Raw genomic sequence first — 19,485 nt, 5'->3', positions numbered from 1 at the left:
CAGGAGGGCAGAAGAGCAAGAGCAGGAGGGCAGAAGAGCAAGAGCAGGAGGGCAGAAGAGCAAGAGCAGGAGGGCAGAAGAGCAAGAGCAGGAGGGCAGAAGAGCAGGAGGGCAGAAGAGCAAGAGCAGGAGGGCAGAAGAGCAAGAGCAGGAGGGCAGAAGAGCAAGAGCAGAAGGGCAGAAGAGCAAGAGCAGGAGGGCAGAAGAGCAAGAGCAGGAGGGCAGAAGAGCAAGAGCAGGAGGGCAGAAGAGCAAGAGCAGGAGGGCAGAAGAGCAAGAGCAGGAGGGCAGAAGAGCAAGAGCAGGAGGGCAGAAGAGCAAGAGCAGGAGGGCAGAAGAGCAAGAGCAGGAGGGCAGAAGAGCAAGAGCAGGAGGGAAAAAGAAAGTTAAGATAAAAGGGAAATAAAGGTAAACAAAAAGAAGCCAGATAGCGCTGTGTAATAAATAAGCCAGAGAATAAGAGAAACCACAAACACATATTAGTCAGTAAGACGTCAGACCGATCGAGAACCGGTAAAATCTGAGCACAACACAGACCTGTTCATGTAACAACTAAACATAAAAGAGCTGAATAATATATAACGAGGACAAGACGGTGGCATGTGACAGAAAGTAGTGCCAGAAAGGGTCCCCTATGGGCAGACTGACCCGTGTGAGCTGGCACTGCACTTGCTCCCTTAGAGCTTCGGGGCAATTATGGAGTTGTCTCTGGAGGTCATGGTGAGAAAGCTGAACGCTCTGCATTTCCATCCTTTGCTGCTCCAGCTTCTCCCGCACCTTAATCCCGTGGGGTTATCCAAAAGACAAAAATGGGGAACAGGACACTGCACTGTAACCTCAGCCATGCACAGCCATAAGATGTAGGACTTCATAAAGAGTTAAAAAGGGGAGACAGAAAGGCTAAAGGTACAACTAGAGGGAATGAAAAGGGCGAAATATCAGAATATGGAGAGAACAACAAAGAAAAATTAGATAGAAGTAGGAAGAGTGGATGACAGGCGCCTGGGGTAAACGTAAGCTCAGCTTCACTGCCAGAGGACACTGCAACAGCTCTCCGTCATGGATTAGAGACATCTACATTAGCAGCATGTGTGGCCGACGCTCTACGACTAATGCAGAACACAACTATGGACATTGACTGACCGGCTGCACGGCAAACATCAGTGCGAGATTACAGGCAGGAGCGATTCCCAACCTCCATGTTGTAGGATACACTGCTCAAAAACCATTAAGGGAACACGGATGACGCAGACAGCATAACGGTCACCGCCGCGCTCCTTCCCACGCTCTGTATGAACCTGCATTTATCTGTGAAGAGACAGCGGCACCAATGGTGGATCTGCCAATTCCTGGGTTCTCTGGTGACTGCCAATGGAGCTGTAGGGTGGCTGGGCTGTGAGCGCAGGTCCCACTGCAGGACGCTGGGCCCTCACGGAGTCTGTGTATGGTCAGTCGCCCGCTGGAGGTCACTTTGCAAGGCTTCAGCAGCGCTGCTCCTGTTCCTCTGGTCCAGATACCTGGTTGATGCTCTTCTGTCCGGCTCTCCTTGTGTAACGGCCCATGTCCTGGTATCTTGATCTTGTTCTGGGGGACACAGCAGAGCTTCTTGCTCCGGCATGTACGGATGTGCCATCCTGTCAGAGGACTACCTGTACAACCCGACCGGGCTGCAGATAGCACCTCATGTACCAGTCTTGACAAGGACACTAGCAAAACGCAGAACTAGAGAAGAATCATGAAGGAGGAGTCCTTTTTTATTCCATTTTTGGGGTGTCTTGCTGTCCCCCCTCCGGTGCTCCTGCTGTCCTTTTCATTTCACCAAAGCAGATGAAGTGGATTCACAATCGCTTCTGCTTCCGTACTGGACAAATTAATATCCCTGAAGCGTAAGGGTCCATCCACACTGTCTTCGGCACCATCCGCTTAATGCACAGACTTCTGAAGTGTGCCGCAGCCTGACCACGGGTCTCTGGAGCAGAACTCCGAGCAGAATACATGCGTATGATGTTCGGATCTGGAAACCGGCGGTCAGGTCGTGACACTCTACTGAAGGGCATCCTAAGTAAATAAGGATGCTATGACATGAGTGCCATTAATGCAAACCATGCTAATTGTCGGGCTAGACCTGCATTGCAGCCTGACACTTGTGGGGAAAACGCAAGCAGTGGCGGTAGACACTGATGCTCAGCTGATAGCACCAATATGGTTATGCTGTGATGCTTAAAGGGGTATTCCCACCTCAGGAATACTAGATCAATTGGTTTGAAATCGCAAAACAATGTGTTCACCCAGAAGAGGTTTGTTTGCACAATGCTCCGTTCTCCGCATACTGCAGCCATTGATTCCTCTGCCCGCTGGTTGCTTATTGCTTGCTGCCGGGGTAACAGACCCCCGCTTCTATGGAAAGAAACAACAGAGGCGGCGGGACTTGTGCACTTCTTTCATCTGAATCTGATAGCTGGGACCTCAGTAGCGCAGGGGCTCTCAGGCCGGCCCCCCGCTCCCGCTGTGCTCTGCCGTCGCTTTCCATAGAAGAGGTGGTCTGTTTCCATGGTGACGAGCCATAAACAACCAGAGGAATCAATATGTTTAATATCTGGAGAATGGAGCATTCTGGAAATATACATGTTGTGGCCGAGCGCATTGTTTTGTGATTTCAAACAAATTGATGGGAAAACCCCTTTAAGTGTTCCCTTAATGCCTTTTTTGAGCAGTGTGCAGTCGGATATAATATTTATACAAATCTGCAACTAGAAAAGAAAAACTAAAAGATTGGGAATTGCTAATTATTTCTCATTTCTACTTCACAATATCAAAAGACAATCTAATAGGTCATTATGCAGATTTACTTACCTACGGTAACTACAGCATGCAAAGTGAGAGTGGAAGGGAGGTTAGTACAATTAATCCAGGTTAACGACACATGACATTTACATGTAGACAGGGAATCCTAAATGCTTATAACCATGGCATATGAAAACCTTCCAAAATATACAAGTACTGCAAGAGACACAGCTGCAGCGGGGATCCCAGCGGTCCAATTCCTGGCCGGACCGTAAAAACAGGGGACTTTTTCCCCAAGTGTCCGTAAAAAAAAAAAAAAGGCATCTGTGATTTTTATTTTCTGAGCCGGCTATTGCGATTCTGATTGTCCAGCTCTCAGTGAGCCGATATCCATCTATGGACCTTCAGACCTGCGCTGTATATACGTTATTGTTTATTCTCTATTTCATCCATATAATATGCAGCTGCTCGCCCGATGTACAGGCCAGGCTCCTGCTGCCGCCTTCTGCTAGTGTTTGGAGGACTAGGAAGAATTGCAGCTGACAGGCAGAACAGCAGGAGGCTCTGGCAGGTAAAATCGGGCGCAGCGCACTTTGTGCGAAATGATTACTGCACCAGGTGACACAAGACGTCGTCCTTCTGTCTGACGCACACAAGTACTGAAGCTGTCAATGCCCACCATCTGCAGATTTGACATAGTAGCCATTACTTTAGAGACGCCACCGTTAGTTCCACATTCAGATAAAAAGCATCTATTCAAATAGCATTTCCAGATTAAATTGGCTATTGGGATCGGTCAACTATTATTCTGCACCATCGGATGCTGGACTACAGGAATTTTACTGTAAGGGGCGCAGAATGTCACGTCTGCTCATCTTCCTACTTTTACTGCAGTGTTTCCCCGATAATAAACCCTACTCTGTTTTTCAGGGGGTTTGAAATATAAGCTCTACCCCTAAAATAAGCCCTAGCTACACTACATGAAAAAAAACAAAAACAAAATAACCTCACCTAGCAGGCGCCGTCCGTGTCCCTCCATTGCCTCCATCTGTGCAGTCCTCAATGCAGACGGCGCATCTCTTGCTGGTGACAGGGCTTGAATACCCCACCTCCAGCAAGTGATTGGTCTGATTGGTTCACGAGCGCCGCCTCAGCCAATCAAAGCCGGCACTCAATGAATCAATCACAGCCATTCAATGATGGCTGTGATTGGCTGAGGCAGCGCTCGTGAACCAATCAGACCAATCGCTTGCTGGAGGCGGGGTATTCAAGCCCCGTTACCATCAAGAGATGCTCCATTGGTGTTGAGGACTACATGCAAGCCTGCCAGAGTGCCGGAGACCAGCAGGAGGGACCCGGACAGCGCCTGCTAGGTGAGTGTAAGACATCTTATTTTCAGGGAAACACAATATTAACTCTTGTCGTTAAAAAGGCTATAAAAAGGTGAGTGCAAGACAAAGAATTGAGGAGCTAATGTGTATACAGCAGACTTCCCCCTCTAGTAGTTGTGACCAACCGCACTGCACCAAGTCTGAAACCGCCAATAACATGGAACTATTTTTTGATAAGCGCACATCCAGATCTGGGAGCAATTTGTAAAAGGTGTTAATATCCAGTGCAAAAAGTGCAGTGAGTGAAAAAAGATGCATCACGGGTCCTGGCAACACGACTTGTAAGGGTTCCGCCTAACTTAACAGAATATATATTCCTCTGCGCCCATCATACTTTCCGAATGACTACATGCGCTGGGATAGGCGATCTCTAGACACCATGGGCCTCTAAGCCTCCGACATGTCATGTATTGGGTGAAACAGAGCTCAGTTAAGGGCAATTTTTGGCTAATTTGCACATTTTTCTATCCTTCGCCCTTGGCTTTACATGGCACTAATATGTAACAAGTTGTAACAATTAAAAAGACACATTATTTTGTTGAAAACTATGTATCTAATAGTTGGGGGAAAAAAACGCTAAAAGTAGACAAGAAGTAGAATGCAACACATTATGTAATGCGGAGAGGCTTCTCCCGTGAAGATCAGTAGGATGCAAACACTTGTAAGACGTGAGCCCATCCAGCGTACGGCACTTATCACTGTGCCTCATCTAACCATGCAGAAGACGTTCCACAGGACTGGAGGGGGCGCTCACGGGAAGCCAGGCTTATTCTACACACTGTTAAAGAGTTGTTGTCAGGCCTCTCTGGCAATGGGAGGATACAATAAGGTTTTGTCTCTGGAGGGTCAAATCGGTAGCAAAACAAAAGGTAATTTTTTTGTTTCGATTATTTAATTCTCTTCCCACTCGGAAAATCAGAAAGGTAAAAGACCCGTCAGCAGGTGGAAAAACAGGGACAGAGAGGGAAAGTGCACTGAGGAGAGGCTTACACCTGGTACTGGGGCATTATGGCGACATTGGATTGGGTACCTTTTCTTTTTCCTTTTGGATGTTACTTTCCAGCGCATTTAGACTGTCCTGAAGCTGCTGCACCATCCTCTGCTCCTGCTGAAGCTGCGACAGCTCCGCCTCCCTCTCCCCCTGCAGGAGGGCGCGTTCCACCTCCGCCTACAGAGAGGAAAGACAAACATGGAAGTCAGCTGTTACCAATGCAGTAACATCTGCCTGGGATCGGCTCACATCTGTCCTGTCCTCCTACATCACAGGTTGGGTCACATAAAACCAGTATTGTCTGAGCAGATGCTCAAAATAGATGATAAAGTGTAAAAAAAAAAAAAAAGACTGCTGTTTGCATTTTGTTACTTGCTCCTCCATTTAGCATTCTGGCTGTCTGCATGTTGGGGTTACATGGTGTATATGCCTGCCCACTTCTATCAGTATATTAGTAAGTATTTGGCCACTTCCTGCGATTTTTTTTGTTTGTTTGTTTGAGATTTCCCTTTCCGTGATTTTAACCAATGTTAGTGTAGGGATCCACAATAAGCAAGGACCAGTTAAATGGGTTGTGGGCTCACGTATTTTGACCAAAATATCAGCTAATACCTCGCATTTATCAGTATTTAACATCAAGGTGCCAGTGTGCTTCACCCGTGGGGTGCAGGGCAACCCGCTAGATTCAAATATAGCATCACTAATAGGTTCTTCGAGGACCAGCAGGGACTGTTCAGTTGGGGGTAACTTGCACATATTTATGCATTTTCAGGAACCAATGAGTGTTAAGTGGGGGGTGAAGTGTTTAAAAAAAAAAAAAAAGGCAAAAGCAAATCTGAGTTTGATGGGTGGCGAACGCGGAACAAGCGCTCAGCTCCCCTGCAAGGTTGTTGGCTAATCGTTGAAAGACAACGATTACCTGTTTACACTACATGATAATTACTCAACCAGCAACTATTTTCAGGAGAGCTGAAGCTAAGCAACTTGTGAACGAATTCTCGCTTGTCACCCAGTCGGTGGCCGTGTTTACACGGAACTGTCGCTTATATTCACTCTACTGAGCAACTGCCCAGACGATAGTGGTGTTGTTTAAAGTCATCATTACACAGCAGGACCTTAAGAAAGGAACATTCTGGCCATTGCCAAATACCTGTTTTTCACAAAGTCAGTTTCAATATTTTTCCCAGAGGGGAACATTAATGCTGCAACTGCATGGTCTCACCATGGAGCCCAAGCTTTAAAGCAGGGGTGAGCAACTTCATAATGAACCGCTCTCTAGAGCCCCAATGAAACTTAAACACTTATAACCATCTGAGACATTTACGGCATATCAAGAGTATAAATCATAAATGTCTGACAGGTTCAGGATCAACTACCTGGCCTGGATAGTGATAGTGGGAGTCCCCGGCCCCAATCAGCACTTCAGAGAGGTGGAGACCATGCATATATATGGCTCCATTGTAGATGATGGGTGTTGAGGTAACAACATAGTATTTCACAACTCCCATAAACTACAATGAGAGAGCCACATGCACAGGCAGTCACCTATAGTCCATATACTCCTTGCTGGAGTGCCAAACAGGGGTGAAGGGGCCCCATTCTCCTGATGTATGGGGGACCAACATTTGGCCACACAGTGCACCACTAGTACTTACCATCTTACCAACCCTGCTGTATGCCACTCCTCTGGTCCCCAACATGGAAACTATATAGGTGAGCAGCCATACCAGCATTGGTGTCCAGATGCTGGTGAGCCACATATACCGGCATTATAGGCTGTAGGTTTTACACCCCTGCTTTAAAGGAATTGAAAAACCAATGACAAAGTGACATCAGTTTTTCAATTCACCTCAACGGAAACTGAAAAGGATCTCATGTTGGATTTCTTTAGCCTAAAGCAAGGGTCCACAAGATCCTCCCCTGGTTCCTACAAGTTTGTCTCAGCAGAGTGAAGACATTAGTCCGACTGAAGGAGAAAGCCGGAAAAGTCGGGGTGGGATGGACGCTGACCTCTTGGGCGCTCTCCTGTAACTGCCTTTCCATTTCTGTGACTCTGTTCTTCAGCTGGTCCACCCGGCTCAGCGTCATCCTGCGCTGGTCCTCCAAACTTAGCAGCTCGCCAGCGACGTCGCCAGGCGATACCGCATCTTCTTGCTGGGTAGGAAATAAAAAAGGACAGGCAGATTAGAAATCCTCATTGACTTAATGCAATTGTCAAGCGCTACATGATGAGAGATTATTATTAGCATGGAGACTGTAGGGGGGGCAGTAAGTAACCTCGAGTGTTTGCTTCCTGCACTTTCTATTTCCTGCTATGCCATTTAAATGAACAGGTGTGAGCGGCTCAATGCCGAGGGGGCAACGCTTATTACTGAATGCCAGCGGTGGGCTTTTCTTGCCATTCTAATAAGCGCAGACCCTTACACAGAAGTTGCAGGTTCAGGTTTCATAGGACGGAGCTTCCCTGAAACATGATGGAAATGCAGAAAATTCCCTGCAGCAACAACAGGAAAAGCCTCATATGGGGTTAATGTTTCCGGAGACTCTTCAGATGACAGTAGGAGTTACGGTATATGTAGGTGCTTCAGGCAGAGGAGTCCAATGAGGCCGAATAGCACCAGCTGGTGGACCCACCTCATACTTCCAGCATTGCTTGCCCTAACAGGCATCATTACTGCCCACTGGTGCTGCCCTTGTGCCCTTGGCTCCCAAACGCTCTGCAACAGCCTCTTCCCCATGTTGGCACACAGCTCTTATCTGCTCCTCTGTGAATTTATACTGCAGCGGTACGAGTGGGTCAGGGAGACGGCAAACTGCTCTACTAGCCCCTACAGCCACGGCTAGCTCGGTTGGCAGCTCTGCAAGCTGGCCCGGCTTTTGAAAGAAAAAAAAAAAAAGTCAGCAGAGGCAAGGGGAAGGGTTTAAAGAGGAGCGGTCCCCATGTCAGCGGGGCTAGCTGCATAGCTTTATAGCCTCAGTCCTGCTGACTCCCACAAGATCTCCCTTTTCCTGCTATTCCCCTCGATCTCCCGAACTGGCAATCCTCAGCTTCAGTAGATGCAAGAGATGCAAGAGAGGGACATCACTGGGGTCAGCCGGCCTGCTGACATGAGGACAGGACTAGGGGGCCTTTTTAATCTGCGCAAACGCTTCCTTGCAAATTTATGACCACATCAAAGAAACTTCACTATGGTCATAAATGAGCCGATAAGAAGGTGCAGGAGAGGAGAAAGCAGAGGAAAAGCAGCTCACTAACAAATATACTGCAGTGTCTCTATACAGGGATATGGAGAAGCTGTAGAAGACAAACACTTCAATAGTTTTTAATTAAACCTCATTGGAAAAAACGACTGACAACGCAAAACGCATGCATGTAAGTGAAGAAATGCACCCAAAAGGTTTCCGTAGCCCTTAAATATGCTGATAAAACTGGTCAGGAAAGCTCATGTCTACTATTTTATTCCTTATTCAAAAGCTATGTATATTTGTGCAACTTTTTATTTTATTTCTCCGGGGCATCTGAAAAGGAAAATAAAGCAACTTTACAAATAGACTTCATTAAGAATATCCTGCCGTTTTGTGTCTACAGCTCCTATGCAGACCTTTGTGTCTCCGTGGTAACAGACTCAAACTCTGTGTAGTCTGATTGTACCGACAATCTATTCCAACATCAGCAGATGCATATGTCTGCCAGTATATATAATGATGTACTGTGACATACGCATCCTATAAGGCGACCGTGCTCACATCTGCATTCGAGGATTCCATCTTTCAGTTTTGTCATGGGAACAGGAAAACGGAATCTCAGCCAGGAACAGATCTGCCCTATGACGGAACCAAACAGCCCACCAGACCCCACTGATTACAATGGAGTCCGTCAGGCTACTGGTATGCCATTGAGCATCTACCCGGGCAAAAAAAAAAAAATCACAGCATGCTGCACTACTTTGTGTGGGATTTGGTGCTGGCGGCTTCAAGGCGAGCTCCCAACACAAATGTGAGCAGACTGAGCCGTAGAGCCATTTATGCCCTACAATTAATACATTTTGCCTCTGTACAGATATAGCAAAGGTTAAACGTGTGATAACTTTGTGGGATGAGTTATCCTATATTAGGTCACTGAAAATCTATTGAAGGAGCAAATAAACGGCCGCAGATAATCCTGACACATTGAGCCAAGTTACACGTGGCTGCATCCGTGTCCCCCGTGTGACTCGCCTCGTGCTGCGTGCTCTCCGTGCTGCTGTTCTCCTCTTTCTGTGTTTCTTCATCGTGAAGATCTCGGGATTTATTTTGGTTGGCGCTGATTTCATGACTTCGATCCTTTGCACTGTCCCAGGATGGCCTTCTCATATCGAAGGACATGGGGTCGTCCAGTTTAGTACCCAGAGAAGGAAACGCTCGCAGTTCATCTAGCCGCGCCGGGCTGGAAGATTCATCCGATTTACTGTACTCGGCGCATAAATTCAGAATGGTCTCCAGTCTCTGCCGCTCCTGAGAAACACAAAGAAAGTCGGATTAAAGAGGTTGTCTGGGACTTTACTACGGATGACCTGTCCTCAAAATAGGGCATCAATAGTGGATCGGAGAGTGTTGCGTGCCGGGCCTACTGCCACGCGGCAAGAGCCGACAGCAGACAGCGCTGTCCGTGGTGCAGCCCGGGTTTGTATTACAGATGCAGCTCCCATTGAATCCAAACTCCCATAACTTTTACACTGAGTAACATTAAAGACTTTGGTTTGAATGGGTGTCCCCATCTGAGACTTTGATGGGAGGCCAATATTCACAAGAAGTTCCATGAACCTCTGATAGATCCAGGTCCCACACCCATCTCTAGTTCTATCCCCCACTGCCGCGGCCCAGCTGACTGCGGTGGCTGGGACCTACAGAAACAAGACAATCAGGCAACATGACGTTGTTTCCGTAATTCCCATAGGAGTCCGTGGGAGCTGCAAAAACACTGCAAAATACCTACCTCTGTCAGTAGGTATATGGAACCCAATGGATATACAACAAGCATAGGGCATATATTTAGATCGTGTTTAGAAATCCAAGATGGCAGATCACATTTTCAACATTAAGAAACAAAAAAAAAAAAACAGATGTGACAGAACAAATCACTGAGAAGAGACAATCAGCAAATGTTTACATCCAACTTAAGAATAATTAAATCTAATTAATGTGAATTTTGGCGCGGATCCAGCAGATTTCATCCATTCAACTGAAAATGAGTCGTGTTTGAACGAGCCAACGATGCATTTGCCTGTCTAAACGGGCTACACGAGAGCGAACGAGGAGCGGCTCATCTAAAAGGACCCGGATGGCTAAGGAACAATAGAGAACTGCAACAAGGTGCAAGAACCCCCTCAGGACTCACATCTGCCGAAGGATAGAAAATGTCCTTAATAGAGATGAGCGAGCGTGCTCGCTAAGGGCAAATACTCGAGTGAGTAGTGCCTTTTGCGAGTACCTGCCCGCTCGTCTCAAAAAGATTCGGGTACCAGCGGGGGGCGGGGAGAGGCAAGGGAGAGCGGGGAGGAGATCTCTCTCCCCCCCGCTCACTCCCGCAACTCCCCACTCACCCCCGCCGGCACCCGAATCTTTTGAGACGAGCGGGCAGGTACTCACAAAAGGCAATACTCGGTCGAGTATTTGCCCTTAGCGAGTACGCTCGCTCATCTCTAGTCCTTAACCCTCCGGATCTTCTACAGCTCCCTCCCTACTGATGACCAACGCAGGGTGATGAACTGAATTGGTAAAACTAGGCATCCACCTCGTTTTTCAGCGGATGCCGAAGGGGACAAAAGTAACGCTACGGCCATCAGTCCGTCTACTGAATGAGGTTCTGATAAATCTTACAGGAGCAGATGAAAGGGTTCGCTCCCATCAGCGCTAAGATGTTCCGTTTTCATTCTCTGTTAGAGAAACATGAAACCAGCGCCGACTCCCTGAACAGACTCTTCCTATGACGAACATGAACGGGGTTTGTTCAGTTTTAGTCTGACTATCTGGCATTTTACAGGACAAATTGATTTCAACGAGACCCCAGCCTGCAGTTACAAGCGCCGGCCACTACACGGGGTTGGAGCAGCTGTTTCCACTCCGACTCCTGTGTGTGTAGTGATACTGATAGCATTGATGTGCTCAGCTGATCGGCTGGGTTCCCGGGTGGCGGACCCCAGCCGATCAACTATCCCGTACCGAGAGTCTCAGGCATCACCTGCCAGCCGTTTGCATCCTTGTGTATATATTAAGTGTTCGACTTACCAATCTCTCCATCTCTTGTTCTCGGAGTCTCTCTTCCCGTTGTCTCCGGTGGTAATCTAATAAATCTTCCTGATTGTCGCTGATATCACTGATACTATTCTTCCGTTCTCGGAGACCATGCACCTTCCTCTGAGACTTTGGACTCTGATTTGGAGTTACCAGGGAGCCATGGCTGTAGGCTGGAGTTAATCGGCGGGAAATTTCCTGAAAAGAGGAGGGTGAAGGGCTGCGATCCCGTACCGGCCTGGAGAAATTATCTTCCGAACCAGGAGAACTTGCACTGCCCACACGGCGGCGTGCCGGAGCTCGAGGGCTATCAGGGACTCTTGATGGACTCTCCGAGATGGTATTTGATGACCCAGACATTACTTTTCGTGATAAAGAAGGACTTAGAGGAGGAAGGTTTCTCATACTCTCTGGGTTTTTTCGTGCCAGTCTAGGACTTTCTGGAGGCAAACTTCTTGCAACGCCTACCAACTGTCTATAGGGGCTCGAAGGTCGATCCATAATTGAATGCTGAAACTTGCTTCCCAGAAGAGGGCTGCTTGGAACGCTTAAACCACCCATTCGGGTAGATACTCCTGGACTTGGAGAGCTTAGATAGGAACTCCCACCAGTTCCCCGTGAGGAACGTAAATCCAAACTGCTCCCTCCATAAATTGGTGTTGGACGTGGCAAAGAGTGACTAAAACTAGATGTTCTGTGAGGCACAAGTGGGGGTATTGATGACGTTAAATCGTGGCCAGAAGGGCTGGTGAGGCTACCGCTTCCAGGAGAAGACAACGGAGAAGTAAAGGCGTTTTCATACCCAGAGTTGGAGGAGAGGGGACTGGTTGGTGGTGAAAGCATGCGTCGGCTTCCTCCATTAGACAAGCAGGAAAGACTGTGAGTAGACGACTGGGACAATTTCCTGATGGGTGAAGTGGGCCTTTCCAGAACTAAAGAGTCCATGATGTCCTGCAGGTTCTTCTCAATAGAGCTCACCAATGACGTGTGTGAAGGGATGCTGGACTGGTATCCACCATCGTGGCAACCATTCAAGAAGGCCGTGGAGTTTTCTAGAATGAGAAGTGGAAAAAGAAACAGAAAGGCATAAAGATTAGGAACTAGAAATCTGCATTAATGAAGAGGACTATATAAACAAATAAAAGATCGGCCCCCAAAAATACAGCAAGCCCATTGGCGGATTTATTAGCGCAGGTTGCTGTTGCAAAGGCATCAATGCTAAACTAATAGGATGAGCATTTTACAATCCGCTTCAGAGACGATAAATCAAAGGCGACAACCCGAATGATGGCGCCTCCTGTTATCCATCGAAAGGCAAACAGGAAAAAGTCTGGGAATCAACAGATCATCCCATGGACATAAAAAGATGTGAAGCAGCAGCCATGTCTCATAGGGCAACTAAGCATAAAGCCAGTAGGTGGTCCCACCGGAGAGCAGTGCTGCAGGCACTAGCACAGACTGGCAACACAAAACACCGTGCACACCGGCTTCTACAAACACTGGACCCAGGTCCCCCTCACCAAGATCCTCTGACAGATTTGCTAAAGGGATTATGACAAAATTATGACAACGTTATATCCTAAGCACAGGGCAGGCAAAAACTTGCTAAATACTGGGGGTCTCACTGCTGATCTGGGGGGTCCTGTGTCCCTGTCATCCTCACTACGGGGATATTACACCCTCTGCACTGAGGAGGAGACAGAATGGAGCGCTGGCCATGACAACACTCAATTCACTTTCAACGAGTCTGCCAAGATACCCGAGTGACAAACGCTCGGGTATTTCTGTCAGCCCCATTGAAATGAATAGAGCGCTGACCGCATATACTTGGCCAGTGCTCCATTCACTCTGATGTCACTGTGAGAGTTGAAGAGACCCCCTGTGGTGATAGGCAGATCAGGAAACGGGACCCTCGTTCCTGAGATCGGCAGGGGTCTCAGTGGTGAGACCCCACCATCAGCAAGTTACCCCATATTCTGTGGAGAGAAGGACTTATAATCTTGGTAAAACCCCTAAAAGAAAGCAGTCACCGGGTTCACGCGACCGAGACTATGGGCAGCATGGGCCAAGGGCCGGTATGCATATCCCAGGCAGGTAGGAAGTTATTCTAAAACACTGCAGCATTTCAGAAGAAAATACTTTGAAGATGCACCCCGACTGGAGCCTGGAGTCTCGGCGCAGGGCTCGGCCAGCCTCTTCCCACCCGCACCCAGAGCAACAGCTCTCTGCCTATACACAATGGTGAGAGCCATCAATCCAGACAGGGAGAGGCTGGTGTAGCCATGTTCCCGGGACCCCAAGCTGCATTTGGAGTAGATCTTCAAAGTATGTTTAGAGTTGGACCAGAATTGTAGATGCCCACAAAGTGGTGTGCAGACATGTGCAGCGAGTACTGCAAGATGCCGGCACGCGCGGCTACAAGTCCCACTGATACACGTCCACCATGCGTCCTGCTGATAGGTTTAACACATGGGATGGGGTTATTGAGCACTGTGTTTTTCTGCCCCCCAGGGGTGGTATCCGTCTTCCCCAGGTCCTCTATCAGAGTCCTGGGAGTTTGAGGGTTCTTAGCGGTTCCTAACATCACACTCTTTTGGACGATGCATAGCTGCTATATTCTTATGCCGTGTAAATAGCAGTTATGCGTTTTATTTCAGATATTAAACGTGTGCGATTGCCATTGCCCTATGTTATTGTACTGTATGGTCATACCATGGCGTACCTGTACCTGCGCATGTATTGGTTGGTGGTGCGGACTTTGTTTTTTGTTGCTTGACCAAGACCAACACTGTCAAAACGTTGCAATTTTAATGGAGAAATAAGTCCGATCTCACATGAACGGATCTGAATTGCGGATTCCGTGATCGCCGTCCGTGCGTATGATACACGGTAATACGTGGACCTTGAAATGCATTCACTTTCGCCGGTTCACTCACACTTGTGGGTAGCAACTGCGGATTCCGCAAACGGAAGCAAACTAGCAGCATGCTCTATTTTATTGCTGATATTGCGGGCTTGGGCGCCATTGATCTCTATGGAGGAGTTCGATCCGCAGTGCATAAGCAATTACAATTATGGATGCGGATTCATACACAAGTTGCCAAGAGACCAGATAACAAATGACATAACGAAAGCAAGAATTTGTGGCCCAACAATGCAGGACGGAGTCTGGGGAGCAACAAACCATCCAGACTATCTGCAACCTCTGCTTGTTCTTTACTCTTCCTCCACAAGTGGTTTATACTACTTCCAAAATAAGTAGTATAAAACCAGCCGAGCCGGGAGAGCAGCATCCCGTCCTAAAGGATGGGGGGGGGGGGGGGGGGCTACTTTCTGCTTGCATTCGTTCTTCCGCATGGACAATACACTGTCCTTAAATGTACATCAGGTTGCAAAATCGCACGCCTACGTGACCATAAGCAATTTACTTCTGCGATCATACGCAGGTCTTCCGCTTCAGATATCCAGCCCGTTCCTGTGAGCCCGGCATAAAGGACGTTCTGCACCCTGAATGCTGTTATAAAGAATCTTTTTGTGGGTTGTGTCTGGTATTACAGCTTCGCTCCATTAGGGTCAGGATGGGCTCCCCTTCTTGCTCCCTGTACAGGTCCTTTCCGCATTACCTTATATACTATAAGAGTCCACCAGCCGCTGCCTACAGGACCATAGAGCAGATCTTACCTGCAGAATGCAAGCTTGCTGAGGAGCTCCTCCCGGCAGAAGGAATCATGGTTTTCATCCAGAGAGCCTCGGCCGGGTGATTAAATCGCAGAAATGTAGATTGGCCCAAGCAGATCATGCAACCTGTGAAGAGAGGAGTAACATTTATTAGAGTCGTCTCCTATATATGCAGAACGTAAAAAATCCGGACACATTCGGACGGCAACAACAAGTCTCCGGGTCACAGAGGAGTTTCTACAAGCATAGAAAGCCATCCACGATGGCTCCTTGGGAGGTAACTGCGGCAAAGATTGGCTAATAGGGAGGGTGTGGGAGTTCTGCCTAAACGTGAAAGAAATACGCAACATGTGATTGGAAACTCTCTGCCTCTCCTCTTAAGGCCCATTTAGACAATGATTATCGCTTCAAGATGCCTTATGAGCGATAATCGTTGTGTGCATTCAGCGCACGGTGATCGCTCCGACGTTCAGCAATAACCTAGCGCTCCGAGTGAAGGATGCAGAAGACAAGCGGGGCCGCCTGTCTTCTGCATCCAGCTGTACTCTGCTCGGAGCGCCCAGCGCAGCGCTCCAAGTGGGGAATGCAGAACACAGCTGGAGCGCTGTGTTCTTCACACCCCGCCTGTGTTCTTCACACCCCGCCTGTGTTCTTCACACCCCGCCTGTGTTCTTCACACCCCGCCTGTGTTCTTCACACCCCGCCTGTGTTCTTCACACCCCGCCTGTGTTCTTCACACCCCGCCTGTGTTCTTCACACCCCGCCTGTGTTCTTCACACCCCGCCTGTGTTCTTCACACCCCGCCTGTGTTCTTCACACCCCGCCTGTGTTCTTCACACCCCGCCTGTGTTCTTCACACCCCGCCTGTGTTCTTCACACCCCGCCTGTGTTCAGGGACAGGATACAGCTGAAACAATAGTATCAACTGTATCCCGCTGTGACTCGCTGATCAGGCTGATCTTTCTCTTTAGCATGCTGAAAGACAACGATGAGCGACGGCGAAACGAAAACTGTACAATGTCCGTGCAGTTAGACAACGATTATCGCTCAAAAGACAGCTTTTGAGCTAATTTTGGGCGATAATCGTTGTGTCTAGATGGGCCTTTACAAGAGCTCCTAGACAACTCAAAATGCTACAATATGCAACACTAGATTATTCCAAGAGGCCAGCGAGGACGTCCGGGGCAAATCCATAAACATGATACCCTACAAAAAGGCCCAGAACTGCATAAATCACACTCTATACTGCATCAATCAGGCGATCCGGATCCCAGGAGGGAAGGGGTTAAACGAGGGCGCCGGACGTCGCAGAGGGCTTGAACTTGACTCGTTTCAGTGGGCCCATAGAAAGTCATGGAGTGGAGGCTGAGTCTCTCGAGGGGTCACAGACCCCCGTTCTGACGGCTGATGACGCCCGCCGATCCTCTAGTCATCCCCCTCAAATTGTTCCGTTTTGATTGCAAACAGCTGAAAGTTTGTAAATGTGAGCAGTAAACCTAATTTGCACGGGACTCCGAATCTGGATCATGAGATCTACGTTCGTGTCGCCCATCCCGCCGCTCCCAAAACCACCCAGGAAAGTTTAATTAGCGTGAAATATTTTTTTCCTCTTTTCTAAAATCTGGGCGCATCCTGCAGTCAGGCGAGTCTAATAGTGCCAACTATATGGTATATCCACACAGTGGAGACCCCACTCAACAACTGACCATATACTGTGGGACGGAGGCTACATAGATTAAAGGTAACCCCCCCAGAGGTGATGCTGCTCCGTCACCATATGGCGGTACTCCGCAGTAATGCTCATTGATGCCCATCGCACCCCCATTCTACACAGCGCAGCATTGGGTTACACGTCATAAAGTGGGGCTCAGATTACCGACGCGTCAAGCAGCTTTGTTCCTCACCGTCTAAATATACCCGCCATCCGCCCGGCCTTTTACCGGGTTACAAGAGAAAATATTCCTTGTCCATCTATTAATATATTGCAGGCCGTCCGGCCCCATTAACTACAATAACCCCAAGGACCGCGGTGAACGGTGAAGGACAGCTTTCCCCCTTAACTTAAATACATGTATTTTGGGCTAAGTATTTAACCCTTTCCAATCCACTGTGACGTCTGAAGACATTATGATTTAAGGCTGTACAGCTCCGACATCCGTCAGGGTTCTCTTACTGTATATTGCCAGCCTCTCTGCTGTCGCCTATCCAACGTGTCACCTCATGCAGTACTGGCTTTAGCCAGCAGATAGCGCCGTTGTATAACAGCAGAAAAAGAGTAAGCCCCCTAGGAAAACCAGGATACAAATTGGATTGGAAAGGGTTAAAGAGCCAGTCACCATCTTTTTGCCCCTCTCGGAGAACGGCACAAGGTTGTGACAGTCCCACTGATTACAATGATACATCTGCTGTCTGGATCTGTGCAGGAGTTTTGAAGAAACCTACATTTTATCAGCAGCTGCACATGCATAGAGACTCCTCAGGCCTCCTGCCCACAGACGGGGCGGGATACGCCTATGGTTTTACACCACGGGAATCCCACAGAGGTAAACAAAAAATGCCCTGCTGGCAATCATGGAAAAACTTGTTACGGCGGGCTCCATTAATACTATATTAATGGAGACCTCCCGCCGCGGAAAAACGCAGTAAAATAGAACATGCCGCGATTTTTTTCCCGCGGTGTAAATCCGCTGCAGAATCCCGCATGTGAGGATAGATTCTCTTCTATTAAATATAGCAGCGTTTGTCATCTGTAGTTTCTACATGTCAAACTACTAACAACCACTTGACTGTATGTATGTATGTGCTTCTCATGCTCCGCCCCTGGTGACATGATCACAGGTCCTACAACATATATAAAACACAGAGCCTGACCGACAGAAGAACAACAAAGTTAGAGCTCTTGGAAGTTGCGGACAAAAATAACATGAGAATACAACTAAGCTGCTATTATCTTAGACACAACTCAGCAGTTCTGACAGAAGACACCGACCTACCGCCACCACAGAGATCCGGTGGGCTGAAGGACCTGAGGTGACATCACTGCTGTGGGAGGAGCCATTCTGCAGTTTGGTATAAAGTACTGGAAACTGGAAAAACCGACAGCAGCCACCAGGACCTGTAGTAGAGCGGTGTTGCAGAAACACTGGTACTATAATTTCCTAATAATTACTAGTCACTACATATAGATATTGCAGTCTGGAGGCCCTTTTACACACAATGGTTATCGCTCAAAATTCGTTCAAATGAGCAAAAGTGAGCGATAATTGTGAAAGCGAAACGATCGCTCAGTTGTCGTTCGCAGTTCTTTAAGCTGACTTTGTTAGCACTCGCTGGCTCCTCCTCCTGTCTGAGAGCTCCCCGCACAGCGCTTCCCATAGGAAACGAGAAGCAGACGAGAAGCCTGTGAGCGGCCGACAGGACTTTCAGTTTGAACGCTCTACACGAGCGCTAATGACCTTAGCGGTGATGTCAGCGCTCATGCAGTCGCTTAAAAGACTAGTGGCCCGTGTAAAAGGGCCTTACGTCTCTGTAGGAGATCCGTCAGTGTGTGGGACTGACTGCTTAAGGCCTCATTCCCACGGCCGGGTCGGAATCCCATGCCCTAGCATTGACTTCATACATGTGATGTGCCGACTGTCGCACAGCCACACATGAGCAGAGTGGAGCCGGCGCGTCAGAGGTGACGTTTCTGTGTAAGCCTCTGCGAGTCCCGCATAAAAATAGGACATACCAAGATTTAAATATTGCGCAAGTTTTCATGCAGTCAAATGGCGGCTGGTGGCATAGGATGGCATAAACTAATGCAATCCTAAAACAGCGTGCCACCGCGGAAATTCTGCGGGAAATCCATCCTTGGGCATTGGGCCTCAGTTTCCACCTGTTCTCTCCTCTAATCAGCTGATGTATGTTTGTAGGAGAGGAGAGGTGAAGGCTGAAGACCAAGCGGTCAGTCCTGTGCAATGACACCGCCTACTGAGACCTGGACTGCACTGCCTGTATACAGCGATATGCAGAAGCTTCAGATAACAAGTGCTGCACGTTTTGCTTAAACCCTATTACAGAAATGATTGTCATCCCAAAGGCTGTCCATAGACTTAAAGGGATTATTCAGTTGTTAATAGTTGAGGAGTTATCCTCAGTATAAGCCATCACTATCTGATCGGTGGGGGGCGCCATTCAGCTGATTGAGCTGATTGCAGGGGTTGTAGCCCTCATACAAGATCCGCAGCCGCTCCAATGTGAACATCTGAGCACAAACTTGTCAGAACTCTCATTTGTTTAACAGCAGCTAAGTTCTAAAGGCTCGTCCCACTGAACAGCGTCCCCTGCCGCCTCGTCACGGGCTGCACATCGGCCAGAGCATCTAGT

The 19,485-nt window shown here is 48.2% G+C and overlaps 1 protein-coding gene across 15 annotated transcripts in view; it reads right to left on the bottom strand.

Annotated features, from left to right (window-relative positions):
* Positions 1-19,485, bottom strand: part of PHLDB1 (pleckstrin homology like domain family B member 1) — a 157,218-nt gene that overhangs the window by 55,656 nt on the left and 82,077 nt on the right. For 14 of the 15 annotated variants that reach the window (XM_066606144.1, XM_066606148.1, XM_066606137.1 and 11 more), the window contains 6 exons: positions 15,121-15,243; positions 11,434-12,491; positions 9,385-9,660; positions 7,177-7,320; positions 5,206-5,343; positions 649-777 (listed from right to left, as the gene is read on the bottom strand). In XM_066606144.1, the coding sequence (XP_066462241.1) occupies positions 649-777; positions 5,206-5,343; positions 7,177-7,320; positions 9,385-9,660; positions 11,434-12,491; positions 15,121-15,243 (1,868 nt within the window). The remainder of the gene's footprint in view (positions 1-648; positions 778-5,205; positions 5,344-7,176; positions 7,321-9,384; positions 9,661-11,433; positions 12,492-15,120; positions 15,244-19,485) is intronic. The other variant, XM_066606143.1, reaches the window with a different exon arrangement.

This window comes from Eleutherodactylus coqui, chromosome 6, assembly GCF_035609145.1.
Source record: "Eleutherodactylus coqui strain aEleCoq1 chromosome 6, aEleCoq1.hap1, whole genome shotgun sequence".
Classification (NCBI taxonomy): Eukaryota; Metazoa; Chordata; class Amphibia; order Anura; family Eleutherodactylidae; genus Eleutherodactylus; species Eleutherodactylus coqui.
The sequence above is the reverse complement of the archived record's forward strand: the minus strand, read 5'-3'. Positions and strand labels throughout refer to the sequence as shown.